General features: G+C 57.4%; 1 protein-coding gene across 1 annotated transcript; it reads right to left on the bottom strand.

Annotated features, from left to right (window-relative positions):
• Window positions 1-1163: 1163 nt before the first annotated feature.
• P2rx3 (purinergic receptor P2X 3) lies at window positions 1164-25439 on the bottom strand. The gene is made up of 12 exons (XM_063228127.1): window positions 24731-25439; window positions 17803-17938; window positions 17475-17546; window positions 17293-17356; window positions 16851-16944; window positions 16668-16745; window positions 16317-16458; window positions 16063-16199; window positions 2777-2870; window positions 2558-2623; window positions 2052-2129; window positions 1164-1783 (listed from the first exon to the last, which is right to left on the bottom strand). The coding sequence occupies exons 1-12, from the start codon at window positions 24847-24849 to the stop codon at window positions 1688-1690; spliced, it is 1176 nt and encodes a 391-aa protein (XP_063084197.1). The 5' UTR covers window positions 24850-25439; the 3' UTR covers window positions 1164-1687.
• Between the last annotated feature and the right edge of the window lie 1503 nt (window positions 25440-26942).

The following is a 26942-nucleotide window of genomic DNA, read 5'->3' as shown; positions in this document are numbered from 1 at the left end:
TTCCCTTTTCTTTTTGAGACAGAGTCTTGTTATGCAGCTCAAGCTGGCCTTGAGCTCACTTTGTAGCCCAAGCTAGTCTCAAACCTCTAACGATCCTCTTGCCTCAGCCTCCCGAGTGCTGGGGTTGCAGGTATGCCACCACACTGGGTGGTGCACTGTCGATTTGGTTTTGGGTTGGACAAGATTAATAACAACCCTGCAGCACCCTTGCAGGGCTGGCATGAGGATGTGCATGACTGAGACAGTGACTGGGCTGGGGGCTGTGGTGCCGCAGGGACAAGTGAGCTGCTGTCTGCACTGAGGACAGTGGCTCGGGTCTGACAGAGCACAGGGCTGGGCAGAAGGCTGGAGGAGAGGCTCCGGCCCCATAATGGTTGATACATTGTTTCAGCTCGCAAAGTCTCGGGTTTAACTAACTGCAGTGCCACATCTTGCCAGTGCAGTACTTGGCCCTTAGTGCTCTCCATGTTATTCACTGTGTCAATTTGAGAGGGTCAGTTTACTTAAGTGACTCAGCAAGGGGCCAGGGTCCTCACTTTGTAAACATCCTCAGCCTGTGCAAGAGGAGGGCATGCAGATGGTGTGGGGGGCTACACCCAGCCCAAGGCAGGAGCTGGCTTATCATATAAGGGAGGACGAGAGGCTTGCTCTCCCCACTTTTGCCCGTTACCCTGTACCATGCCACCCTGCCTTGGAGCCAGCTGATGACAGACTGAAACCTCCACAAACTGTGAGCCAAATAAACCTTTCCTCCCTTACCTGTGGGTGTTGGGTATTTGTGTCCCAGCAAGGAGAGAGAGAGAAGTAACTAAGAGCCCCACAGCTTCTCACCTTCCAAGACTGACCAAGAGGACCCTTAGCAGGTCCTTCCAAGAGGACCCTGGTAAGGGTCCTGGGGAACAGGGCTGGTTGGCTGTGCTGGGACCGCCCCCCATCCAGGGCAAAGGTGGCCAGAGTCCCTTCACCAGTGTTTGAAATAAGAACCTGCTGGACCTCCTGGCAGTGCTGGGATGCCAGGCCTGGGGCAAACCCCACCAGGGAGGGCAGGGAAGGGAAACTCCCCGAGAGTTCTGTTTCCCAGTCCCCTGAGAACTCAAGTGCCCCAGAGGTCAGGGGTGAGACTCACACTTGTCTGCCAGGTCCTCTGGAAGTGGGACCTGTGCTCCTGGGAAAGCTTGCTCTTTATTAACCTGACCAAGGTCAGGAAAGGCAGTGGCCTGAGTGTGATGGGGTTCACTCTTCTCTCAGGCACGGGTAAGGGGTGAGTGAGACCCGTTCGAATCCAGACCCCCTCACTTCCTGACTGTGCAATTGTGCCTGTTACTGGGAGAATGCTCCTCTTCAGTGCAGGGAAGGGAGTGTCTGTCCACCCACAGGTTATTCTGAGGATCACAGGTGGCTGGGTGTGACGGGCCTGCCCGGCACTTGGGAGACCCCCGTGGGTGTTCCTCCCTGGATCATTATCTCTGTTCTTTGGGATGGGACAGTGCAGGTGCCACTGCCCCTGGGGGTCCTAGAAGCAGAGGGGCGCATGCGGGGAGTGGGTGATACAGAGTTGGGGTTGTAGCAGGAATCGCTGCTGCTGCTGGGGCACCTGGACACCCAGGTCCCCGCGTGGCCTTTGGGGTGAGCAGCAGAAACCTCCCCAAGCCCCCTGTCCTGTGGGGTCCCCTCCCGGGGCCCCTCCTTAGTGGCCGATGGAGTAGGCGCCTGAGTCCGTGGACTGCTTCTCTGCGGTGGCCTGGTCCAGGGGGTTGGGGACCTTCAGCATGGACTCGTTCACCTGCAGGTAGAAAGCTGGCATGGTGGTCTGAGCCTGTGTGACCCACCTGCTCCTCAGGGGACCCCACATTCTTCCAAGGTTCTGCAGAACACAGAAACCTGAGGCTTCCTGTGGCCCAGAAACGGAGTGAGGACCGCATGTGAATGGGGATGTTGATGCAATGATCCTGGGACCCTGAATCCCTTAATGAGTGGGGGGCCTTAGGTCTTCACCAAAGCCTCAGGCTGAGCCTCTGGGGCTCCCCACCCAGCCCTCCAGCCCCCCTCACCTCCTCAAACTTCTTGGCTTTGTACTGGTCCGCACCTTTGAGGAAGTTGAGCAGGATGATATCACAGAGCACAGTCCCCTGCAGAAGAGCCGGGACTCAGAGGGGCTGTGGGGTGGGGGGCAAGGTCACAAAGGACAGGACAGGGACGGGAAGCGGGGACCCACAGCTGTCCCTCCTGGAGGCCAAGGGAGGCTTCCTCACAGAGCTGTGCCCAGGACCAGAGAGCTTCACAGCCTCCTTGCCAGCTGCTGGGGGTCCAGGACCCACACGGACAGCTCAGTGGAGGAGCAGCAGGACCCCTTCCTGGGTGCCCTGTCCAGGTAAGAGCAGCTCCAGCTGCAGAAATCCTGCTGTCCCTTCCGTGTCCTATGGAGACTCGGGGACTTCATCACCTCAAAGGCCCTGACATGAGGCAGGTAGTCTCAGGAGGCCCCGAGCTCCGGGGCACTGGCCCCAAGATTATGGGGCAGCGGGGCAGGGAGGCTGAGCGGGGTGGGGGGACTCACCACTCCCACGGAGGTGAAGGCGGCCACGGAGCTGATGATGGTGGGGATGATGTTGAACTTGCCCGCCTGCAGACACAGAGACAGTGGCTGGGCGGGCCGGCTGCAGGGAGGCCAGGAGAGCCTGGGGCTGAGCCCACGTGGGGGGGGGGCTCCGGAGGAGTAGCAGGATCCCCCACCGGGGAGGGAGGACCTCACCCCTCCCCCCGCCCCCACACTCACGTTCCCGTACACCAGCACGTCGAAGCGGATGCCGAAGGCCTTCATGAGCGTGCGGTACTCACTGCCATTCTCCATCTTGTAGTACTTGGCGAACCTGGGAGCCAGAGTGGGCAGTGGGGCCCCTGGCGGCTCCTGGCTGAACCCCCACAGATCCCCACTTTCTGATCGTTAGGGAGCCGCCCACATGAGTCCTCTCTGGGGCCATCGGACCCCCAGACAGGCATCGCCTTGGGAACCTGTTAGGGAGACAAGTCCCCAGGCACCCACCTGGCTCCATCCCCACCGGTGGCCATCGGCGTGGCCTCCCAGGGCTGGGGGACCCCTCAGAGTCAGGGGTCGGGACAGGCCCAGGACCCGGGAACTGCTTGGGAATTGTCAGCGGATGCTGGCTGTTGGTATTTGTTGAAGAAATGGGTTGACATTTGCAGATCAGGGACAAGCAGTGGTTTTAGATGGCTCCTCTGGATGGTCAGGTCACCTGGCCACCACCCTAGGTGCAGCACGAAGTGGCACTTGTATTCTTACAGAGGGGGTAAATAACCAGTTGGCAGTCACCCTACCGACTTGGCACCAGGTTTATCCAAACCCAAGCCTTCGTCCTCTGTCCTGGCCACTGGCCACCATAAACTGTGGGGAGCTTGTGATCACGGATGCACTGACTGTCACCAGACAGAGCTGGGTGTCGAGCACAGGGAGGGCGTCCACACCTCCCTTCTACAGATGCCTTGCAGGGGTCTTGCCTGTACTTTTGTCATCAGTGGGCACTGGATTTGGGGCAGAGCTGAAATTGTGGGGCTCTTAAAGCCAGCGCACTTGGCCTTGTGGTCCACTGTGACTCACACATGCCCAGTGTCACTTCTTTGGCTTCTGCTCTGCAGCTGGTAGCAGGGTTCCCAGGACCAGCATCTTCAGAAGGTTGGGGAAGGGTTAAACAAGATGGTAGGAAAACCCTCTATGAGGGTAGGGACAGCCCAGCTCTCCTGCAGGACAGGCCATCTGCATCCCTGTCCCCTGACCCCTCCCAGCAGGGAAGGGGGCTGAAAACTCCTTCCCCAAAACTGCCAATCCAAGCGGCTCGGGGCCTGAGGAACAGGCAGTGGCAGGAAGGTCACTGAGAAGGGGATGGTCACACACTGGCCACTGCTCAGCGGGGCCTGGCTGCAGGGAGTCCCTGGGGGCATGGTCTCGAGATGTTTCTGGGCTGTCCTGGATCATCTTTCTGTCCCACGACTTTTCTTTCTTGGAGCCAAGCAAACATGGACTGAATCTTCTGAAATTATGGGCTGAAATAGATTCATCCTCGTTGGCGTTAAAGGTGTCAAGTGTTTTGTCCCAGGGATGGAAAGTGACTTAGGGAGCTACCAAACCTGGAGTCAAGGTGGGGAGGTGTTCCATCAATAGGACGTACCGCCAACAACAGGAAGAACTGCCACCAATAGGAAGAACTGCCACCAACATGAAGTACTGCCACCAACAGGAATTACCACCACCAGCAGGAAGTACCGCTAACAACAGGGAGAACTGCCACCAACAGGAAGTATTGCCACAACAGGAAGTACCACCACCAACAGGAAGTACCTCCAATAACAGGAAGTACTGCCACCAACAGGAAGTACTGCCACCAACAGGAAGAACTGCCACCAACAGGAAGTACCTCCAATAACAGGAAGTACCACCACCAACAGGAAGTACTACCAACAACAGGAAGAACTGCCACCAATAGGAAGAACTGCCACCAACAGGAAGTACCGCCAGCAACAGGAAGTACTGCCAGCAACAGGAAGTACTGCCACCAACAGGAATTACCACCACCAGCAGGAAGTACCGCTAACAACAGGAAGAACTGCCACCAACAGGAAGTATTGCCACAACAGGAAGTACCACCACCAACAGGAAGTACTGTCACCAACAGGAAGTACCTCCAATAACAGGAAGTACCACCACCAACAGGAAGTACTGCCAACAACAGGAAGTACTGCCACAAACAGGAAATACCGCCAACAACAGGAAGAACTGCCACCAATAGGAAGAACTGCCACCAACAGGAAGTACTGCCACCAACAGGAATTACCACCACCAGCAGGAAGTACCGCCAACAACAGGAAGAACTGCCACCAATAGGAAGAACTGCCACCAACAGGAAGTACCGCCAGCAACAGGAAGTACTGCCACCAACAGGAATTACCACCACCAGCAGGAAGTACTGCTAACAACAGGAAAAACTGCCACCAACAGGAAGTATTGCCACAACAGGAAGTACCACCACCAACAGGAAGTACCACCAGCAACAGGAAGTACCGCCAACAACAGGAAGTACTGCCACAAACAGGAAATACCGCCAATAACAGGAAGTAATGCCACCAACAGGAAGTACCACCAACAACAGGAAGTGCCACCATGAAGTCATTGGGCAGGAGCACAGGGAGGCCAGGGTGTTCAGGCTGCTGAGCTTCTGCCATGGCTTAGTTCCCCACCTGGAGCCATAGCCTGTGGGGCAGCCTTGTCTTGCCACCTCAGCTGTCTCCAGATATGGAAGTTTTTCCCCTGCCCTGCCCCTGCCAGCCACTTGGTAGTGGTGTCCTTGAGTTACCAGCCTGGGGTAATTTGGGGTCCTCCCCTAGCCTGGCTGGTTTCCTCCATGGCTGGGCATCTATCTCTGTAAATGGTGTCCACATCTAGTTGCCTTGGGACACATCGCCCTAACCACCATCTCTGCACACAAGAGGGGCCGGAGCCCAGGCCTGGAAAGCTTCATTGGGTGGGAAGGGTGCAAGAGGGTCCCTGCTACGCCTGGTTGAGCTGTGTGCCTGAGAGAACCATCTATTGCCAGGTAAGGGTGCCAGCCACCAGGGAGGAGAGGGCTCCTGGGGAGCCAGGCACAGGTAGGTGCTTCCCTCCACAAGTGGGAAGGGTGTGGAGTCAGGGAGAGGGAGAGGGTGGAACACTTCACTCCCATAGTGATGTGTGCTGGTGGCAGGAGAGAGCTGCTCAGATACAGGCTGAGCAGGGCTTCCGGCTGCAGCAGCAGGGGGATGAGAGCACAGCCCCCAAGAAGGGTTGGTCTTACGCCTATCACAATAGCAGAGTTCCAGCGGGGTGTGCGGGCTCACACTTGGAGTCACAGCAGGAGATTCCCACCCTACTTAGGAGACCGAGGCAGGAATATTGCAAGTTCAAGGCCAGCCTGAGCAATTTAGCGAGACTGTCTTAAAGGTAAAACAGAAGAAAGGCTGGGAAGGTAGTTCCACAGTAAAGCATTTGCCTAGCATGCGTGAAGCCCTGGGTTCCAGCCCCAGGACTGCAAGGAAAAGGAAAAAATGACAATGAAGTTCAAGATCCTGATCCTGCCAGGTCGTCTCTTGGGAGGTCTGGAAAGGTGCAAAGCGGGTGATCAGGAAGTCAGGACACCTCCGCTGCAGCCTTTGGGTGAACCGAGGCCAGGAAAGACCAGTGCCCCTCCACGCCTGCCGGGAGTGTCACACTGGAATCACACAGGAACCCGAGCCTAGGTCAGTCCTGGAAGAAGGGGCCTGTCCACAGATGAGAGGGGAGCTTGCCTGAGCCAGGACCCCAGCCGTACTGCAGGCTCTGAGCCTGTGCCAGGGACCCTGAGCTGTCCTGCCTTCAGCGCTGGTGACTATTAATCAGGGACAGGATCAGGTCTCCAAGCCCAGAGGCTCTGCAACCTCCGCCCTTGTCTGTACATGGGGCCAGACAGCCAGGGGAAGGGGTCGGGATGGGGGGGGTCCTGATGCCTCCACACCCGCTGCCTAGGCTGCCGCATCGATGAATGCACGCTGCTGCCACACGGACTGGAGCGCCCCGTCAGCGTGCTGGGCACTGAGCAGGGAGCGGGCGCTGTCTAAATTTATACCGGGAATGCGTGTGAAGGAACAGGAGAGAAATCACAGCGGGCTTGGTTCTCCTCCAGCGCCTGCCTTCCAAGAGGCAAGAGCATGGTACATCATTCTCTCACCCGCCGCCCACCCTCCCCGGTTTGGCAGGGATGGGTCTCCCCCTCCCTGTACTGCCGCCGCCCAGGGAGGAGCAAGGGGCTCGGAGGCCCGCGCAGACCGGCAGGGTCCCGCAGACCTGGCCAACCACATGGCAGAGTGATCACCCAGTCCGGTCGTTCTCTGTCTCTGTCTTTGTGTCTCTCTGTCTCTGTCTCTCTTGGCACCTACCGGGATGGGGTCTGCTGGCCGATTTTCTCCACCCGAGCCCCAGGGCTGGTTCCGGCCCATGGCTGCTGGGTGGAAGTGAGCCCTGCTCCAGGCTGAGGTGTCTGGACAGCCTGCTTCCTTCATCCTGCTGGCCCTCACCTGGGAGCCAGGGGAGGACATTGAGGCTGGCAGGGAGAACGAGGCAAGCGGCCAGGAGTGGACTTCTACCCCACCCACAGTGCCCTGCAGCCTGAGAAGGTGGTGCTCTGGATCCCTCGCCACCGTGAGGGGCTGTTTGTTACATCAGTGGGGCTGATGCTGACTGCCACAAACCCCCAGCTCTGCAGCTCCGCAGACCGGGGCTCAGGGAGCACTACTTTGCCAGCGGGCAGAGGAGTTAAGTTGGGGACCGCTGGACAGCAAGGTGAAGTCCTGGATGCTGTACTCCTAGCCACCCACGGAGGCCCTGTGATCTGGGCTCAGGAGCTGACCTCTTCTCCCTGGAAGGTCACCTGACCTCTCTGAACTGTGACCTCCACTGCTGTCCCCTGGGCTGACAGGAAGCCATCAACACACATGAGCGCTCCCTGTGCCGGGTCTGAGTCTGTGGCCTGATGAAGCTCTGTGTTGCGACTCCTGCTGTCTGCGGATAAGCCGCTGTTACAAGGGAGACACCCAGCACCTGGTTCTCTTTGCTGCCTAATTCCTATCCAATTTCTTCCCATTCTCCAGCTGGGGGGAGCATTTATATTTGATAGGGAGATCTGTATACCCAGAACATCGGCTGGGAGTGAGGCAGAACAGTTGCAGAGAAAGGCCTGCCGTGTGCGCCCCACAGCCTCCACGTCTGCAAATGGAAAGGGTGGAGCTGCCGTGCCAGCCCTGATTTCTCCTCATGCCTCCCCTCTCTGGCCTGGGTTTTTTTTTTTTTTTTTCCTGGGAAATTGGGTTGATTTCCCAAAACCAACATGCTAGGCTGGAATCCGAGCCGTGTCGCATCCCCCTTCCTGAACTCGATGAACATACTGGACGCACATGCCTAGGTTTTTGCCCACAGGGTGCTTTTCTCCTCCCTCTTGCTACTTGTCCAACTCCTATTCATCCATCAATGCCCAGCTCACTTGGACCCTCCTTCTTCCAACATTCAAGAGATACATTGCTAGGCACTGCTGCTTTCATGAGAGGGACAGAAACGCTAGCTGCAAGTAGCTAGAGTGAGAGACAGAGTGGGGTTGGAAAGACAGTGCCTTGGAACTGGTCGCAGGGAGCGTTTGTGCCACGATGCCACAAGCATGATGTTTGCCAGTGTGGCTGAGGCCTGACGTCCCCTCAGCCCCTCCGATGCGCACTGAGCCTCAAGTCTGTGGGGCCACCACTTCACACCATGGCCAATGACCTGGACGATGGGCCTCTGCTGCCCCAAGGTTCGTGGGAGCCAAGGCTGAAGTGCTTATCGCTTGGTGCTCGTCAAACTCTGGCGTCAGCTGTCACCCTTTCCACCCTTTCCACGTGCGTGGCTGTGGCTCCGGCTCACGGTCTGAACCTCCCGAGTCTTCCTCTGCCCCTTCTGAGCAGCACCGAGGTGAAGCCAGTGATGCGGTGGGGCGGGGTGGGGGCTCCACACTTGGCCTCCAGTTCATCACCACGTCGGCAGCGCTGTCCCGCTGGGGAAAAGTGTGGGGACAGCCGGAGTGATGCGGTGGGGTGGGGAGGGGGCTCCACACTTGGCCTCCAGTTCATCACCACGTCGGCAGCGCTGTCCCGCTGGGGAAAAGTGTGGGGACGGCCCGAGTCTGAACACAGCCCCGTCCACTCTGCCCAGCCCCAGGCGGCCCAGCAGCCCCGAGAGTGTGCTGGGGCAGGAGGAGGGAGGCTCAGGCTCTGGCCGGAAGCAGGGCCCTGCCCAGGGCTACAGGAGGCCACCTATGTTTCTGGGGCTTCCCCTAGTTGCACAGGAGGTCACAGGAAGGAGAAAGGGGCGCTTGCTCTGCTCCCCTGCCTGTTATTCTTGCTCGGCCCTGGTTTCGGCTGCGACTGTGTCTTTGTGTGATGGATGGACAGACAGACGGCTGCTTCTGTCATGGACCCCAGCTCCAGGCCAGGCTCCGGCTGCAGCTGCGGATGCGGATGGTGACAGCCATTCTGCTCCTCCTGCTGTGCCCCAATGCCCCCTGTCCTGTGACCCCCTCCCTGAGCCCCCGAGGAGCACTTTTCGGAGGACCTTCCCACCACACACACCTGTTCCCACTCTACACGGCGAGCCCGGTGCTCCTGCGTAGAGATGAGTGCGGCCTGAGGGCGACACAGTCGTAAATCATCTGTGGGGATGGGTGAGTTTCTGGGCGCAGCACCAGCAGGTAGGTAGAGAGGCCATCGGTAAGAGTGTGCTCACTCGAGCGGCCCTCTCTCCCTCCAGGCCCGAGCCTCAGCTCTTCAGGCTGATGGAGCCTGAGGGCCTTGACACTGGTCACATTTTAAAATTTTTTTGGTACTGGGGATTGAACTCATGATCTTGCATCTGCCAGACAGGCACTTATGCCATTGAGCTAAATCCCCAGCCCCAATGCTGGTCACATTTAACCAGCTCATTTTGCAGAGGAGGAAACTGAGGTCCATGAAATAAAGCTGCTCAAAATCACTGCGTGCATCCATGGTCAGGGTTGGAATTGTGGCGCACAGGTCTCTGGTCCACAGCCTGGGCTCTCTCTGCTTTTCATGAGCATTCTTGGCTTATTCTAGCACAAACACTGTCAGGTCTCGGGATCTGGGAGGACTGGCTCCATTAGTCTCTGCCGACAGTAAACTCCAAGGATGCCCAAGTGTCCATGTGTGATGGCATGGGATTTGCATATCCTCCTGAAGACTTTTTTTTTGGAGATAAGATCTTGATGTGTAGTCCAGGCTGGCCTTGAACTCAGTGCAGTCAAGGCTGGTCTCAAACTCTCAAATTTTCTGTTTCTTTCCCCCTACACCCCCTTTTCTCCTCCTCCTCTTCTGCCTCCTCCTCCTTCTTCTTTTCCTTCTCCTTCTTCCCCTTCCTCTTCTCCTCCCTCACCCTCTCCTTCTCTTTCTTCTTCTTCTTCTTTTTGGTTTGTTGAGACAGGGTCTCACTATGCAGTCCAGGCTGGCCTTGGGCTCGTAGTGATCCTCCTGCCTCAGCCTCCCAAGTGCTGGGATCACAGGCACCTGCCACCATGCCTGGCTCCTGCTGTGTACTTTAAATCACTCTGGTTGGTTACAACACAGCATCAGCACTATGCCTACAGCCATAGTGAAACATGACAGGGGAATGAGAAGAACATTCCACATGTGTTCAGGACGCAGTTATTCCCCCAAACACTTCCCGACGTGTTCAGTTGAATCGCTGGATGTGGAGCCCATGCACAGAGGCAAGGTGCCTGCTTGAGAATGAACAGTCTGGGCTCCTGTTTGTCACTTGCACTAGAATCTAGCTCCCTTGGCCCGAGGAACTGGCCTGGCTCACTCTGCATCAGCCACCAGCCTGGCTCTGATGAAGTGGGAAGTGGTATCCCTGGTGCCAGAGCCTCCTCACTATGAGGTATCTGGGGAACCCCGTGGGCTCTGGGGAGCTTCAGCCTTCAGTCCCCATGCAGGGCTGACATGGGCCGCCATCACTAGACGCTGTTTGCAGAGCGGAGAAGGTTTTTACTACGGCGCGCCAGCCCCTTGGAAGCTCGCAGACATCTGTTTAAAAACCATCCGTCCTCCCGTGGAGCGGTGGAAACTCCTGCCCAGAGCGGGCCGTGTAACTGTGACAACAGCAGGAAAAACAGCAACACACTCCCGGACGCGGGCCTGACTGGTGAGGAAAACTTGGGCCTGGAGTTTGGGTTTCTCGGCGCAGGAAGGAGGTGCGGTTCTCGGTGGAGCTGTGCCTGGAGGAAGTATTTTGCCAGCTGAGATACACTTTCACAGTTGATTCGTACTGATAGGAAAATACCTCCTGGCAGACTGGAGCCTGGGGTGGGGCCCTGCTTCTGAGCAGCTGGGACTCCTCCCCAGAGAAGGGACGGAGCCAGGGGTATTCACGCAGCCCAGGGACCTCATGGATTGCAAACGTAGACATAGAAGGAACTGTTGTGCATTTTCTTTCTTTAGTTTTTGAGACAGTGTTTTGCTATGTAGCTCAGGCTGGCCTTGAATCCATGGTGATCCTCCTGCCTCAGCTTCCCAAATACTGGGATTGTAGGTGTGTGCCACCTCACCTGGCATGTTGTTGATTTTGTTCCTACTAATGTATCCTTAATCAACGAGCAGCATACAGAAGCAAGTGGTATCTGAGAGCCACGCAGTTAGCTGCTTGCTTTGGGGGCGTGACTTTGGTCTGAAATGGCGGTCCCATCAGCTTACTTGGGGTGCAAAAGAGGCTATGCTGCCAGGGTTTGATTCAGTGAGCCCCGGAGCACCCCCCGCCCTGCAGTGCTGCAGACACTTCGGTGCCCAGCTTGCCAGTGCTCAACCAGGGCTCGGTCAGTACCCTCCTTGTGCTGCACGGACACCCACGCCTGCCTGTGGAAGGGGCACTGATTTAACCCCAGCCTGTGGCTGACGGACGAGGACAGCCAGGCCACAGAAGGATGAGGGAGGCCAGAATGCGATTCCTCGTGGAAGTGGAACGGTTCCAAATCTCAGCATAGGAGAAGCTGCCTTGGGTGCATCTCCCAGAACAGCCTCTGGCAGCCCTGGCTGCGAGGAGCAGGGAGCAGCTGAGCCAAGTGTTTTTCTGCCGTCGCAGACACTGGGAGAGGAAATCCAAAGCCTGGGAGCCTTTTGGGTGGGGGGCAGCAGGCGTGTGGGGGTTCGCTTGCTTCCGCCCTCCTGCACTGGGTCTGCTCCTCAGAGCCACCTCTGACCCTCGCCTCCTGAGCCAAGTCGGGAGGCAGGTGCCCAAACCACAGTGAATCCAGACCGGCCTGTGTGCGCCTCCTCGCTGGGCCGCGCCATCTCCGCTGCATTTCCAAGTTCTTCTCACCCACCTGGGCAGTGGGACGGCATGGGGGGGCCACAATCCGGGTGCAAACACGTGCAGAGTAGGGCGCAGGGCACACACCTGTCATCTTGGCAACCAGGAGGTTGAATCAGGAGGATTCTAGGCCAGCCTGGGCTCCATAGTGAGTTCAAGGCCAGCTCAGACTACATAGTGAGACTGTCTCAAACACACACACACACACACACACACACACACACACACACACACACGGAAGAGATGTTCAGATTTACCCAGGGCCTCCCCATCTGAACACCAGTGCAGGACTCTCAGAGGTCCTGGGATCATGGAATATGGTGCTGTGTAAACCTCAGCCCCACAAAGGCAATAGAGTCCCCAAGCTGCTCCCTGGTCCAGCCTGGTGACTTCCTGCAGGGGAAATAACCTCTTGTTGTTCCACTGCTTCGGTCAGTACCGCTCACTTGGTCTGTTAACCGAGTTTCCCAGGGCCATGGCGCATGCTGTCGCTATCAGGCTGGGAGGGAGGGGTGGAGACTTCAGCGTCCCTGCAGACCTGTGCAGTGGTCCCATCCGGTCACCGTCCTTCCTCTGCATGGTCACCCTGCAGTCGGGCAGCAGCCTGTGTGAACCTCCCCTCTTGGTTCCCCGACTGAGGCAGGGCGTCTCCTTCCTGCTGATAGCATGACACGGGAGGACTCTGTCTCTGCAGTGTTGGCCCTGCACACCCCCTCACCAACATGGTCACCGGCCTTACACATTCCCTTGGCGCGGACATGCCCCTCGTGCCCACACGTGCGTGCACACTCACACCCACGCCTCGAGTCGTCCCTGGCGTTGGAGGCGGTAGTGTGCTACTTAGGAGTCTGCTCCCATGAGCTGAGGACCCCCGGGCTGCAGGAGCTGGTGCCTGGCTGGGAGTCTCTGGTCCACAATTTGGGCAGCACTTCAGCCTCAGGGAACCTTTGCCCTGCCCCACTTCCCTGGCAGCTCACACCGGTACTGATTTTCAGAAATGCTACACGTGTCCACTGCAAAACCCGTGATCCCACCAACTGTGATCTCTGTGCTCAGGAAGAGGTGTGCAAAAAACAGTAAGTTAGCTGGGTGCAGTGGCTCACACCTGTCTGTCATCCAGTACCCTGGAGGCTGAGGCAGGAGGATTCCCGAAAGTTCAGAGCCAGCCAGGACTACATACTGAGTTTAAGGCCAGCCTGAGTTACATGCAAGATCTTGTCTCAAAAAACAAACAAAACCCACTCAAAAGCAGTGTTCCCTGGAATCATGAGCCATGCACAACAGACCTAGTTGTAAAGTTAAAGGGTTTCCACAAAATTTCAGGTAGGGAAGAGCAGAGGCCTTTAGGAGATGGTGAGGACCTCAAGGAGAACCGAAGACAGATGCATTTTGGTCACTGCGAGGTCACCTTGCCCATACCCAGATCCTTCTGCTGATGAACAGGCCCCCTGTGGAGCAGCCCCTGGTCCGGGCTTGGGGCACAGAGGGGCAGATGTGGAGCTGGGGCCGAGTGACTTCCAGGACCTCGCTAACCTGCAGGCACAGGCAAGTCCCCTTGCAAATCGACTGCTTCCCGCTCAACAGGGCGTCCCCAAGCCTGACAGAGCAGCCTCAGCGTCTCACTCTGTACACTCTGGGAGATGAGCTCCGAGTGCAGGAGGGGCGTCTGGAGGAGCCACAGAGTGATTAGCATGGAAATGAGAATCTCTCCCCACTCTGTATATCCAGTCTGCAGCTTAAAGCAGGCTGAGTCTTGGCTGGGGAATCCCACCCTCCGCAGAGAAGGCTGCAGACCGGGCTCCAGAGGGTGGTGAACGTGAATATCTGAAGGAGCCAGGCCAGACCAGGGCTGGACCTCCAGCACCAGCTAGTCCACCGGATTCCCTGGAAGTCACACTGTGATGGTCAGCAAGGCAGGACGGTCACGCACACGGCCCTGTTTTCCTGAGTGACCAAGTGTGGGTTTTCATCCCTAGCCTTCTCGGCCAGGGAGGGTACCATCCAAGGAAATATAGCTGTTCCTGTCTTCCGGTTTATGGGTCTGGGACCCAGCGGAGCTGATTCACCTTCATGCACTGCCGTGCGTCATCCTAAGGTGGGGGCTGATGCCTACACTGGTGGGCAGGAGAGGAACCCGCAGCTTCTCGAGGCTCTAAGAGCATCGTGAGATCACTGTAGCACAGATAGCACACTGTGTGCTGTGTCTGGCTTTGTGGGCCCCTTTTCTCTCTCTTTTTTGTCTTTGAGACAGGCTCTCAGGCTGGCCTGGAACTGGTGGAGATCTTCCTGCTTCAGCCTCTGGAGCGTTGGGATCATTAGCACACACTTTCAAGCCGGGCTCCTTTTCTTCTATCTGAGCCTAGCCTTGGTACATGAGAGGCAACACAAAGGTGGACGATGAGCAGATATTTGGGGGAGCTTGTTTGGCATCCCTGTGTGGCATGGACCTCAGATGCCCCTGGCTGTGTGACCCCTCAGGCTCTCTGGAAATGTGTTGAGTTGTTTGGCCAACTGGGTCCCTTTGTGTGCTGTCTGGAGGCTTGGCTGTTGGAGGCTTGGACAGGGAGGAGGCAGTCACTCGGAGTGCTAAGGGGTCCTGCTCCTCCCAGATGGCCCGGAGTCATGCTGTCTCATCTTCAGAGATCCCTGTGCCCACAGGGGCTACTTAGGGCGGTCCGTGTGTCCTGCCCTGCTGGACCCAAGTGCGGGAGGGCGGCCAGGCATGAGAAATAACTTGGAGGGGCAGGTCTTCTCCCACCAACAGCCATTGTGCTGAGAGCCGCAGATTCTGGGACAAGTCTGGTTCCCAGCAGCGCTCCTGCTATGAACGACTCGGAGGACAGGATGATTCCTGATGGCCGGGAAGTATCGGGGGCCCGAGCTTCTGCTTCGGATTATGGGGATTGATTAATACGTCGCTATTCTCAGCCTCCATACAAACATCCTTTGTATTGATCTCAGCGAGATGTACTGACTGAAGAAATATGCCGATTTCTGCCAGCGAGCCGAATGGTATTTTTAACCTACTTTAAAATATGTGTTGTTTCCTATGGTTTTTAAAACTCTGGAGTTGATTATGAAAGCAATTTCAATTTTTTAAAATTCTTCTTTCCAAAGAATGAATATATATATATATTTAACTATTAAATACAGAGTTTGATGGAGGGGATGACTGTAATTTTAAGCTTATAAATTAAGATTAAAAAGAGTGTGGTTTTGGTTTTTGGCATATGTATGCCATTACATTGGAGATTACTACTACAAAGGAAATTTGATTTTCTTCTGTTTGTGTTTTGAGGCAGGGTCTCGATGTGTAGTCCAGGCTGGCCTTGAACTCACTAGGTAGCCCAGGCTGGTCTCAAGCTTGCAATGATCCTCCTGCCTCGGCCTCCTAAATGCTGGGCTAACAGGTGTGGATCACCACGCCTGGCTGACAGGAAATTCAAGTCAGTGATTCTTTGAGTGTGCCACAGACATACTCCTACAGGCATTTTTTCAGGCCAGGATTGACCTAGTTAGAAAATGAGTCTCTCGAGTGTGTGACACTGTGCCATAGTCAGGGTCCTGCCTGAGACCTTGGCAGTCTCAAGGTCAGGGTGGTGTTATCTTTACCTCCCAGGACAGGGGCGCTGGGACCTCGCAGCTGAGGGTTTGCCCAATGCCTCCGCCTATTCTAATCATTTGTCCCGTGTTCCCTGCTCTCCTTTGCTAACAAATGGGAAAAAGAACAAGCCTAGAAGAATCCTTGAAGCCCCAAGCTCATTGGGAAGATGAATTGGGTGGTATCTGGAGGCCTGTTTTCATTCCTCTTTGGAAAGGCATCAAAGAAAAAGAAGTGATCACTGTCACTGTCGCTGTTCCTGGTGACCCATGATGTTCTCTGGTTTTGGACAGAAACCTGAAACTGTGGCTTGTACCACAATCCCCGCCACAGCCTTCACCTTGGGGAGCTGGAAGGGGTGAGGTTGCCATCTCAGTAGTGGGTGCAGGTCGTGAGGGACCAGCACTGAGATCAGGCATACAGGGGCACAGCAGCCTCGCTCAGGGGACCTGGGCACCGTGAGTGCCTGCCTCCCCCAGCCCGCAGGCTTCTTCCTGACCCCCAGCGAGTGGGGAAAGATTCCCCTGCTGCTGTTTACCTGAAGTTGTAGCCAGGCGAGACACTGCTCTTCTCCGAGACGCCATCGAGCCGCGTGAAGGAGTATTTGGGGATACACTGGTCCCACGCCTTATCCAGGTCACACACCCAGCCAATCTTGATGCCCAGGACTCCACCCTGGGGGAAGCCAGGGGTCGGGTGTGAGCCAGGGCGCTTTCTGGGGTGTCACTGGCTTGTGGATCTGTCCCCCGTCAAGGCAGGAGGTGGGAGGCAGAGCTGGGCTGGCAGGCTCACCGTGCCGGCCAGCTTGGTGAAGTCCTGCCCTGCAAACCGGACCACGTCCCCCACACGCAGGATGGGGCAGAACGGGGCCCTTTCGGGGTGGAAGCGGCAGGTCTTCATGTCGTTGGTCGTCAGGTTGGGCAGGAGGTTTCCCCTGTAAGGAGGAGGGGCACAGGCAGTGGGGTGGGAACCGTCACACACGCAGTGACCCTCTCGGGCCTCAGGAGGCGGTGGCTCATGGGGACACTGGTCATCCACCCACCCTCTGGCCGTGTGTCTTTCTCCACAAACCCATACTCCTGTCCGAGTCATGTCCCCAGCGGCCCACAGCCTGGGAGGGTCGCCGTCCAGGCCAAGACTCACTTCTCGAAGTTGAAGAGCGGAAAGCGGATGCTGTTCTTGATGAAGATGGTGAAGTTCTCAGCCTCCCTCATGATGGGCCTGTGGGCCGGAGCGGGGACTTAGCACTGGGTGAGGGATAGGGTGCAGGGAGCCCCGACACAGCCGCAGATGTTTGGGACATGGGGCGCAAGGCTGGGGCCGCACCTCTCCACTGTGTCCACCTCCGTAGGACACCAACCCTGGACCTCACAGGTACGCAGCTTGGAGCTGGCGTTCACACAGCGGCCGGTGAGGATGCCTGGGGAGGAGACACAAGGGGACCACGCCTGGGTGGCCACTGTCCCCTGCTGCCACCTCCCCCTGCTTCTCGGGGGCTGTCCCACCCCAGGGCCCCATGCTGACCCCTCTCTGTCCGCCAAGTCCTGGTCTCCAGGGCCTCTGGAAGCTGTCGGACCACCCCCCAGGGAGCAGGCTCTGTCCTGGGTGCCACCTGCAGCCCCTACCCTTGACTGCGCTGTGTGGGGACCAGGCCCCCTACCCTTGACTGCGCTGTGTGGGGACACCTTGGCAGCTGCTGGGCCTGCCTTTTGTAGATGTGGGCAGAACTACACAGGGCAGGGGCCCACTGTTCTGGGGCTGCGCTCACCCCCGCCTGCGAAGCGCCCCCGCCCGCACTGGCTGTCATCCACGCAGTGGAACTTCTCCTCAGTCTGTGGTAACAAGGCACAGGGGACCCTCAGCCCCATGCTTTTCCACAGTGCAGCCTCAGGATAGAGGCTGGGAGGGGTCGGGCGCCCACTAGCCAGCGCCCACCCCTCCCTGACACACCTCTGGGCAGAAGCCCTGCATCTGGTTCTCGGTGACAATCATCTTGGTGATGATGACGAAGACAGAGGTGCCCTTGGGGGAGAAGAAGGGAGGCCCAGTGCCTTGAGAGGAAAACACCCCCTCCATGCATGGGATGGCCAAGCAGGGTGGCTGGGACGACAGAGGAACAGAGGACAGAGGTGCCGTCTGTGCATCCCGAGGCTGGGGCTGGCGGTGGCAGGTGGGGAGGACCCAACGTCTTGTCCACACCCGGACCTGGCTCCGGGGTGGGAAGCTCATTTCCCCCCAACCCCCTGCTCCCACCCTCCCAGGTATGGGGATGCCGTACCTGGGGCGGGGTGACATAGTCGGACACATCCATGACTCGGTTGGCATAGCGTCCGAAGCCCTTCACCTTGGTCACCACCGAGGACTCGATGGCCGTGTCGCGCACTTGGTACGCCTTCTCGTGCAGGAAAACCCAGCTGCACCGCGGTGACGGGGAGAGACACGGAGGAGAAGGTGCCAACTCAGCCTACCCAACTGGGAGCTGCTCCTTCTCGTGTACCCAGGAATTCGGGCACCTGCCTGGTACTGTAGGCTGGGCCGGGCTACACCTGGAGCTGACTTAGGGTGCTCCACTGCCTCCCCTGTCACTGGCCACTCAAAGAGCCCTTTCAGACTTTCTGCCTAATTGCCCCTCCCCACAGAGCTGTAATAGTATGGGCAGCTGTTTGGGTCCCACACGTACCCACGCCTTACATGAGATATGATCAAAGGCTCGGGGAACGCCGGCACTCTTAGAAACTTACTGCAGGGCGACACACAGTGCTGCAAAGCCCCTGGAAACCCTGATTTTCCTTTGAGCACACATGTCCAGCCCCGCCTCCCAAGCTCCGATCTCTGCAGATGCTCTGGAGTCTTCTTTCCTGAGAGTCTCTCCCTGCCTCAGTGTCCTGGATTGACTCAAAACGTTGACTTTCCAAGATTGCTTTGAAAAGGTCACTGTGATCTCAGGGAAGAGCTGGAGGTCTCGCAGGGGCGGTCCCGTGAATGAGCATCAGGGCACAAGGTCACTGGTCTCCCAGATGCCTTCGCCAGCAGCATTCACTGTGTTTTTGATCCCATCTCCTAAGGAGGACTCCCCACGAGCTGCTTCAGGAAGAGGCAGGAAGGGTGGATGTGCACGTGTGAAGTGTGGGGAAGCGCGAGGGGGCTCCTGACTGCATGTGTGCAATGGTCATTGAGCGTGGACACTCAGAGCCCAAGCAAAGCCTTCCTTCTTCCCTGCAGAGGCCCGCGGTTCCGCCCCTGGGGCCTGGGCTGTGGACACCGGTGGCTCCATGTCCCTGCTCCTAGAAGGCGTGGGGGGTAGCAGCTCCCTCTACCTGGGGGACTCAGTCACCTTCACCTGTCCGGGGGGCAGGGGTCAGAGGAGGGAGGCAACGCTGGCCCCCACTGGGCAGGTGCAAGAACGGGTGCAACTGGGAAGGTCCCGAGGTCATCGCTGGGATTGTGCTGCCATCTAGTGGCCATTTACCTGGACAGCTCCCCTGCAGCCTGAAGCCCTGCTAGGAGCGGGGGTAAGACTGGGGAGACCAGAGTCCCGGGTAGGACCTGAGGTAAGTGCTGTCCCTGTTTCAACTCCAGAGAGGTCAGAAGCTACCAAGGCCACTTGGAACAAGCAGCTGCATGGCTGCATTCCCTAACCTCGCCTTTCTCCACCCCAGAAGTGCACAGGGACCCGGCAGTGTGACCCTTGGGTCCCCCCAGCCCGGGATGCCAGGGGGAAGTAGCTCCCAGAACACCCTGAGGGTCACAGTCGCCTGTTATGTGTGTTGTGCAGCTTCTTTCCGTGTGACCCCTAGAATGAGGCTTCCCATACTCGAACTCTTTTTTCTTTCTAAAATTTAATTTGCAGCCAGGTGGGATGGCACACACCTGTGCTCCCAAGCACTCGAGAGGCTGAGGCAGGAAGACTGCTGCAAGATGGAGGTCAGCCTGGGCTACACAGTGAGTTCAAAGCCAGCCTGAAAGACCCTGTCTCAAAAACACAAAGCAAGGGGCTAGGGGTTTAGCTCAACGGCACAAGCGCCTGCCTGGCAAGTACGAGGTTGTGGGTTTGATCTCTGGTACAAAAAAAAAAAAAAAAAGAAAGAAAGAAAGAAACATTTAATTTTCAAATTATTACTCTTGTATCACTGGGGACTTGTAGAAGACTTGCAGATGGCTTGAATGCAGAACTGTTATTTCCGAGTTATTTAAACCAGGCCCCAGCTCCAGGTACCACTATGCCCAGAGCCAGCTGTGCTATCTGCTTCTCCCTTACCCGACTCTGAGCTGTGCAAACAAGACCGGCTGAGGGGCTGATGTGTAATCTTTTTTTTTGTTTTTTTATTGGTACTGGGGATCAGACTCACGACTGCATGCTTGTGAGGCAGGCATTTATGCCACTGAGCTAAATCCCCAGCCACTGATGTGTAATCTTCACACGGAAGATTCCAGCAAGGAGCCTCAAAATACGAGGCTATGACTTCCCAGGATGCAAAAGTTTACATGTCAGAAACAGAAGCAGCGGCCTCCTCATTCATTCCTCTGCCATCCCAGGGGAGTCTTGCAGACTGGCCCCACTGCGTCTCTCTCCCTGCACACTGCAGAGCTGCCAGCCAGCTCAGCTTGCTCCCATAGTCCCGCCATCCTCACTGTCACTCACCCTCGAGCCACCCCCCTTCTTCACGAGATATTAAATTCCGGGCAAGGCCTTGGGTCAGGGCCTTTGTCCTCATATCCTCCCTGGGATCAGGCTTAGGACCCCTTGGCTGCCCTTCATTCAGAATATGTCTTGGTGTCTTTACGCTGGCTGTGGGTTGCATCAGAAGTGTAGATTGGAATTAACTTGCTGGGACTCCAATAATGTCTCAGTGGGATTACAAATATAGCTTTTTGGATTGTGAGGAGGACTGGAGATGGAATTATAATATTTGGGTTACAATATTTGGATTATAATAGGGACTGAGTCCAGGATCTTCACACTGAGCTACATTCCCAGTCCTTTTTTTATTTTTAAATTTTGAGACAGGGTCTCACTAAGTACTTAAATCACCCAGGCTGGGCTCAGACATGTGACCCTCCTGCCTCAGCCTCCCAGAGTGCTGGGATTATTGGTATGTGCCACCATGCCTAGCAAATTCTAGTACTTGTAGCTGGCCAGCAATAATGGCACGTTGTTTCACAGACGGATGAATCTATCAAGCTCTTAACATCTCCATCATCTCTCTCTCCTATTATCAGCTACTTAGCCTGCTTCCCATAGTGGGGCCTCCTTGGGTGGGAGATGGCTCCACGCCTGCTACCTGTGTTATCACTGCGAGGGATTAATGCACCATTAGGAGTTACTCCCCGCTTGTAAAGCGCTCTCCGGAGGCCTGGCCTCTGTGGAGTTCTGGGTGCTGCCTCCCCCGTGCTTTTTCTCTGTGGAGAGGGGGGGAGTTTTATCACAGCCTCATCCTTCCTAGCCAAGTGCAGAGGAGTCACACTGCAGAGGACAGAAGTCACCCTGTGTCCTTAGGGAGCTCCCGAGGCCGCCCTGCCCTGGGGTCCTGGAGCTTGAGCTGTACAAGAGGTTATCACCAGGGTGCAGCCCACACTTGACACTCAGCTTCCATGTATCCCTGCTGACCACAGAGCTTTGTCATGCCACCTCCACGTCACATATGGGGAAACTGAGGCACAGAGGGGTGGGCCCACCTGCCCAGTGCTGTGATGCTTCTGAGTGGATTCCTGGCCAGCATGGCGAAGGGCCTCAGGCTGGGTCCTGTCTCAGGAGCGGGCCAGTGCTGGTCTCTGCTGTGAGGCCGGGGGCCTCTCCCTGCCAGCTGGGGACAAGGATGAAGGACGGGACGGTGCCCTGGGAAGTGAACAGTGCCTCCTCCTCCATGGCTCTCTCTGTGCCTGCCGGCCCACCGGGAATTCTGTCTCCCTCTCTTCCAGTTAAATGACCAGGAAATGGTGCAGCGCCCTGGGGGCGTCCCTCAGCGCCAGCTGGAGAGAGGGACTGCTCAGTCAGGACAACTGGGCTAAGCCGGACCATGGAGCTGATTCTTGGCATCCATGCTGCCTGCCGCTCTGACTTCTTTTTTCCTCACTCCTGGTTTATTATTTATAGAGCGGAAGGGGGTGGCAGCACTGGGGAGGGCGGGAGGTGTGGGAAGCATCCCGGGGGTGGGTGCGGGGTGCGAGCTGTGGGTGTCCAGGATTGCGGTGAGCAGGCCAGGCAGAAGAGGCAGCCCAGGGTCATCCTCTCTGAGCTGAGTCCCATAGAGTCACCTCCAGGAACCAGACACATGTCATCGTCCTAAACCCATTTTCTGGATTCAGGGACTGGGACTTCTGGCCTGAAAGGTTGCTGGGAGTGACACTGAGTTTGGGTAGGACCAGACTGGGAGGCCAGGAAAGGGGATTGGAGGTCCCACTGGCCATCTCTGGTCCTCAGGAATGGGCACCAGGCACTTGAACCTGTAATCCTCCTGCTTCAGCCTCCCAGAATGCTGGGATCCCAGACCTGTCCCAGGATACCACACACACCAGGAAGGTCCTCTCCACCCTTCCAGCTGCCTGCAGAATGCAGAAAGGGAGTGGATGCCAGGAAGTCCCACCACCTGGGGGTTACACTTGACCCAGAGGCCAGGAGAAGTGTCAGACGCCTCTGGGCTACTATCCCCTGTACCTGGGGTGAGGGAAGGATTGTCCACAAGGAGTGTCCACCAAGGGCTAGCAGCTGAGGGCAGGAGGAGAGGGTGTGGCCAGACAAGGCCAGAGGGTCACACTGTCTAGGTGAGGCCAGGCAGCCTCCCTCCCAGTGGGGACACTGGGGAAAAGGCCATTTTGAACTTACTCTGTGGTACTGGGGAGTGAACTTGCATCACCTTGGTGCTGAGCTACGTGCTCCACTGCCTTCCATTTTTTATCTTGAGGCAGGATCTGGCTTCATTCCTAAATTGCCCAGATTGGGCCCACATTTGCAATCCTACTGCCTCAGCCTCCCCGTGTGTTGGGATTACAGCTATGCCAGCCACGTCTGGCCCAAGAATGAAGTTCAGGTTGACACAGCTGCACTAAAAACCCTTTTACCTTCAACAGTCTGTGCCTCTTGCTGTCTGTGTCTCCTCTCCTGGCCTCCTGCATCTGCTCTTGCCTGCTGCAATCCCTGACACTTTGGCCAGGGTGACCTTCCCAGCTCAAGCTCAGCACACCTGTCTCGGTCTGGACACACATTGCATGTGCACACAGACACATGGTTCACTGTGCTCCTAAGAAAATAAAGCTCCCCCAGGATGTGCGAGGCCTGGCCTCTGCATCCTCAGCCTCTTACCATTGCCCTCTGCTCCCTGCTGTGGTCTTTCAAGCTCTTCCTCTGCTCCTCTGAGGTCCACTCTTTCCCCCTGCAGCGGGCATCTGTGTCTCCACCTGGCCCCTCCTGCCCACCTTGTCCCCAGATGTGGTTTCAATCCCTGCCTGGCAGCAGTTGTCCTGGTCCTGTGCAGCTCCTGGCTACAGCTGAGATCTCTGTCAGCCCACTGGGGACCCCCCAATCAACATCCACCTCTTTGCCTGTCTGAGGCTCAGTGTGGAAGCACCCTGCCAGCTTCTGTCTCTGAAGCTTGTGTCCTTAAGCCCCTCACAGCAGACATGGTGGAGAGACACCAGCTTCATCCTCGAATGCATGCACGGTCAAGGACAGTGGATCTCCAGATTCCTGCAGGGGTTGCGGGCAGGGCTCGTGTGGCGCTGATCTGCTGGGAGCTGTCACGCTGAGACGGATCGGGCTGGGCCAGAGAGCTGGACGCCAAGGCGGCCAAGCCCAGCCCCCGCCCTGGAGGAGGCCATCTGAGCCGGCTGGGGAGGGGTCGAGGGCCTGGTCCAGGAGCCAGCTGGCTCCAGGCTCCTATCACCTCCTGTCTGCAGCCCGCGGAGCCAGGGAAAGCTGGGAATGCACCCAGCCAGTGCTTGCAGCCACCCAAGCCGACAGACCAGCTGGTGCCCATAGACCGTCGAGGCACTGAATGGACACCAGGCATGGACTTGTGAGGAACGCTCTCACCCATGCTCTGCAGCAGTGGACACGGAACAGCCACAAGTCTCCTCTCACCAACCTCCGTGGGGAGGAGGGAGCTTCTAAGCCATGCGATGGAACCCTACAGCTCCAGCCCCACATGAGGCCCTGTAGGAGGCCCAGGCTTTCCAAACACAGAAGTCAGGATGGTTGACACACAGATACCTGCCCACAGCTCATCCCCGCCCTCACACAATCCTCTGTGCGACCTTTCTGGCCACCAACCTGGCTCCCTATAGGTCACCTTCGATTGCATGGACGATGCACGGCTGGGTCAGTGGCTTGCTGTATCACACACACAGAGCCATTGTCTCAGAGAACAGCGGAGAACAGGACACCCAGGTCGGGGAGGAACGACCCTAAGACCTGCCTACATCTCCTGGTTCGCACTGGTGTGTGGCCCTGACCATGGCAGGACAGAGCCCGCACCCCTCCAGCCATCGTCTGCTCCATGCCTTTGTGTGGCCAAGTGTAGGAGTGTGTGCAGGAGGGGTGCTGGGACCTGGCCGGCCCTGAAGCGGCTGCCAGGGTGTGTTTCCTGGCATGGAAGGAAGGTAAAGAGGGGAATAGCATTTCTGGGCTCTCCTGCAGGGACCCACACTGTGTTCCTGAAAGCTACTTTTCCCCGCGGAGCGTCATCTATGGCTTTCTCTCTCCCTACCTCAAGGAGCAATCATGCCCTTTGTCTCCCTCCAAGAGAAAGAGAGAGAGAGAGAGAGAGAGAGTGAGCGAGAGCTTGGTCTCGCTGAGCTCACCCACTACTCAATCTAACCCTGCCCTGGCCAGCCTTCCTGCCCCCAATTCAGCCCTGTCACCCTGCGCCAGCATCTCTGGGCCACTCTGGTTTTTCTGAGACCCACGAGAGCTGATCCAGGGCAGTGAAAGCTACAGGGAAGGAAAAGGCTGCTTTTCTGGTTGATGGGGGCAGAGCCAGAGTGAGGACCCCACTTTGCTGTTCTGGAAGCCATCCTGCAACTCTGGAGGATCAGGGAGCCAAAGGTCCACCTGAGGACCAGGCCCTTGGCAAGGGTGTACAAGGCCAGTCCTTAGGACACAGGTCTCCAGGAAGAAGTGCTTCCCGCCAGAGCAGAGCCCAGGCAGCTGAGGAGGACAGGACACCAGGCAGCTGCCCATCTTGAACCCCAGAGGCCACGCATGCACTCACCCCACGAAGTAGGAGATGATCAGAAGCTGGACCGCTCGGTTGATGATCCCGATGGTCCAGCTCTTCACCACCACTGACTTGGTAGTCTCGTAGGTGAAGAAGTCTGAGATGCAGTTCATGCTGCCACAGCACTGGGCGCACCGGAGGGACCTAGTGACAGCCTTGGGAGAGGTGCTCTGGAGGAAGGGGGCACAGATGTGAGTCGAGGGGGCAGCTTGGGCTTGGGATTCCTTCACGCCAGGCACCCCAGCCCAGTGCCCTTGCTCTCCCTGCTCTTGCCACTCAGTCAGCCAGGAGTGCGAGGCCAGGGCGGGGGACCCCCTTTTTATTGTCTCCACCCCACTCCTCAATGATGTCACAGCCGGGGTGGGGTCTCCAGCGCTGGGCTCCTGATTGCCTGCCTGCAGCTGGCGAGGGCCCTCTGGGACTCCTGCTTTATCTGCACTCTGTGTACTGTTGCTGCTCTGTGCTCTTTGGCTGCAGCCTCGTCCTGGCTAGCCAGCTGCCTCAGGGTCTCCTGGAAGCCCCTCGAGACACCCCATCCCCAATCACCAGCAGCCCCTCTAAGCTGAGCTGAGCTGAGCGTCCTCTACTACTAAGCTTCCCGAGGTGCCTCCAAGAAAGAGAGAGGCTGTGCCGGGTCCTTTCGAATATTTCTCTGGTGCCCGGAAAAAGGAGAAGTAGAGAGTCCGAGATCCCTCACCCCAGCTGGCAAAGGCTGGGCCCTGGCACGGCAGCTTCCTTTCTTACCGGCAGGCTACTTATCCAAACCTCCAGTCAGACTGTGTGTTTTGGGAGGCTAAGGCGGTTCATATTGTACATTTTTACTTCCTCAAAGCCTCGAAGCCTGCTGGATTCGTGATGAGCCTGCAGTACACATGCATTAAAGCTAATTGAATTTATAATGCCAGGCAGAGCTGGCCATGGGACTCTTTAACCAGGCTCGCCAGGCACTCCTGTTGTCTGGTATCATGATTGTGAGGGGAATGCTGGCTTTAAATATTCCATCTTTATTCAGCACACATACGATCAATCACCCTGAGCGCAGAGGCGCTGCAATTATATTGGAAGAGAACTGGAGGAGTTTTAGGAGATCTGGGTTCCAGTCTCTGGCTTTTCCCTGAGGCTCTGGGAAACTTCTTTTCCGGCCTGTTTCCCCATCCACACAAAGAGATGGTGTGTGTGTGTGTGTGGGGGGGGGTGTTCAACCTCTCTTCTAGGCCTGGACTGCCTTGCGGCTGCAAGGTACACCATGGACCTCAGGAGGCGAAGCTGGCTTCTGTGCCCTGGGACTAACTGAAGCGTTTCAGCTCAGTTCTGGCTCCGAGGTAAATCTGACACCCGCATTTGCACTCCGCAGCACGGTGCCAGCAGCTTGCCGGCACTGGATCTGTGCCGCGGTTGGGGCTGGGTGCAGACGGCGCCCTGCAGCAGGGGTCCGAGCCACCTGCGAGCCACTGGCTCCAGCGCTCTTCCCCCCAGGGGCGGCGGCTGAATCCTTGCACAGCCGATGGACACTTTGCCAGCCAGATAGATCCCTGACACACCGCAGAAACTATGTTGCAGGAGAGGCGCACGTGCATCCTGCCAACACACACCCAACCCTGCAGAAAGTCACACGACTTCCCCTTAGACTCTAGTCTTCCCTTACACAAGCGCTAGCCTGTGTACTACTACACAGGTTTGCACACTCCCAGGTGCGAGTCAGTTTGCACCCTGGCAGGGCTTCAACACGGCCACAACGTCCTCAAGTCATCCAGCGTTACCGACGCTCTATCTGCAAGTCTCGTTGGCCTGCCTGCTTCGCGCCCCTCTAGCCAGCTCTTCCGCTCGATGGCCCGGCGTGACTTCCGGTGGCGGGACGCGGGGCGCGCACGCGGGAAAAACTCCTCTGGCGGCCCCCGCCCCTCCTTCGCGTCCCCAGCGCGCCCACCGCCCGCCGGGGGTCGTCCCGAGGCCGCCGCAGAAAGAGGTGAGAGGTCGCAGCCCCTGGTCCCCAGGGCCCCGCTCCCCTGCTGGATGCTCCCAGTGGACCACTCCGCGTTTAAACCTGCGGGCGGCGGGCGAGACCATTCCGGCCAGAGGGGGACAGCGCGGGTCCCCATCCCGGAGCACCTGGGGAAGGGGTTCTGCACGCCGCGCAGATCTGAGGTGCGGGGTGCGGCTGCTCCTGGTCGGGTCCCCACGGTGCACCCCAGGGTGTCGGGTTGGG

The sequence above is a fragment of the Cavia porcellus genome, unplaced genomic scaffold, assembly GCF_034190915.1.
Source record: "Cavia porcellus strain 051 isolate PalLab524CR breed Dunkin Hartley unplaced genomic scaffold, mCavPor4.1 scaffold_17, whole genome shotgun sequence".
In the NCBI taxonomy this organism is placed as follows: Eukaryota; Metazoa; Chordata; class Mammalia; order Rodentia; family Caviidae; genus Cavia; species Cavia porcellus.
This window is presented reverse-complemented; position numbering and strand designations above follow the sequence as displayed.

Excerpts from the sequence above, each read along its gene's own strand:
- P2rx3 (XM_063228127.1), bottom strand. The coding sequence starts at position 24,849 with ATGAACTGCATCTCAGACTTCTTCACCTACGAGACTACCAAGTCAGTG. Across the intron at positions 16,746-16,850 it reads GAGGTGGACACAGTGGAGAG|GCCCATCATGAGGGAGGCTG; the intron begins GTGCGGCCCCAG and ends TCCGGCCCACAG. Across the intron at positions 1,784-2,051 it reads AAGCCAAGAAGTTTGAGGAG|GTGAACGAGTCCATGCTGAA; the intron begins GTGAGGGGGGCT and ends TTCTACCTGCAG.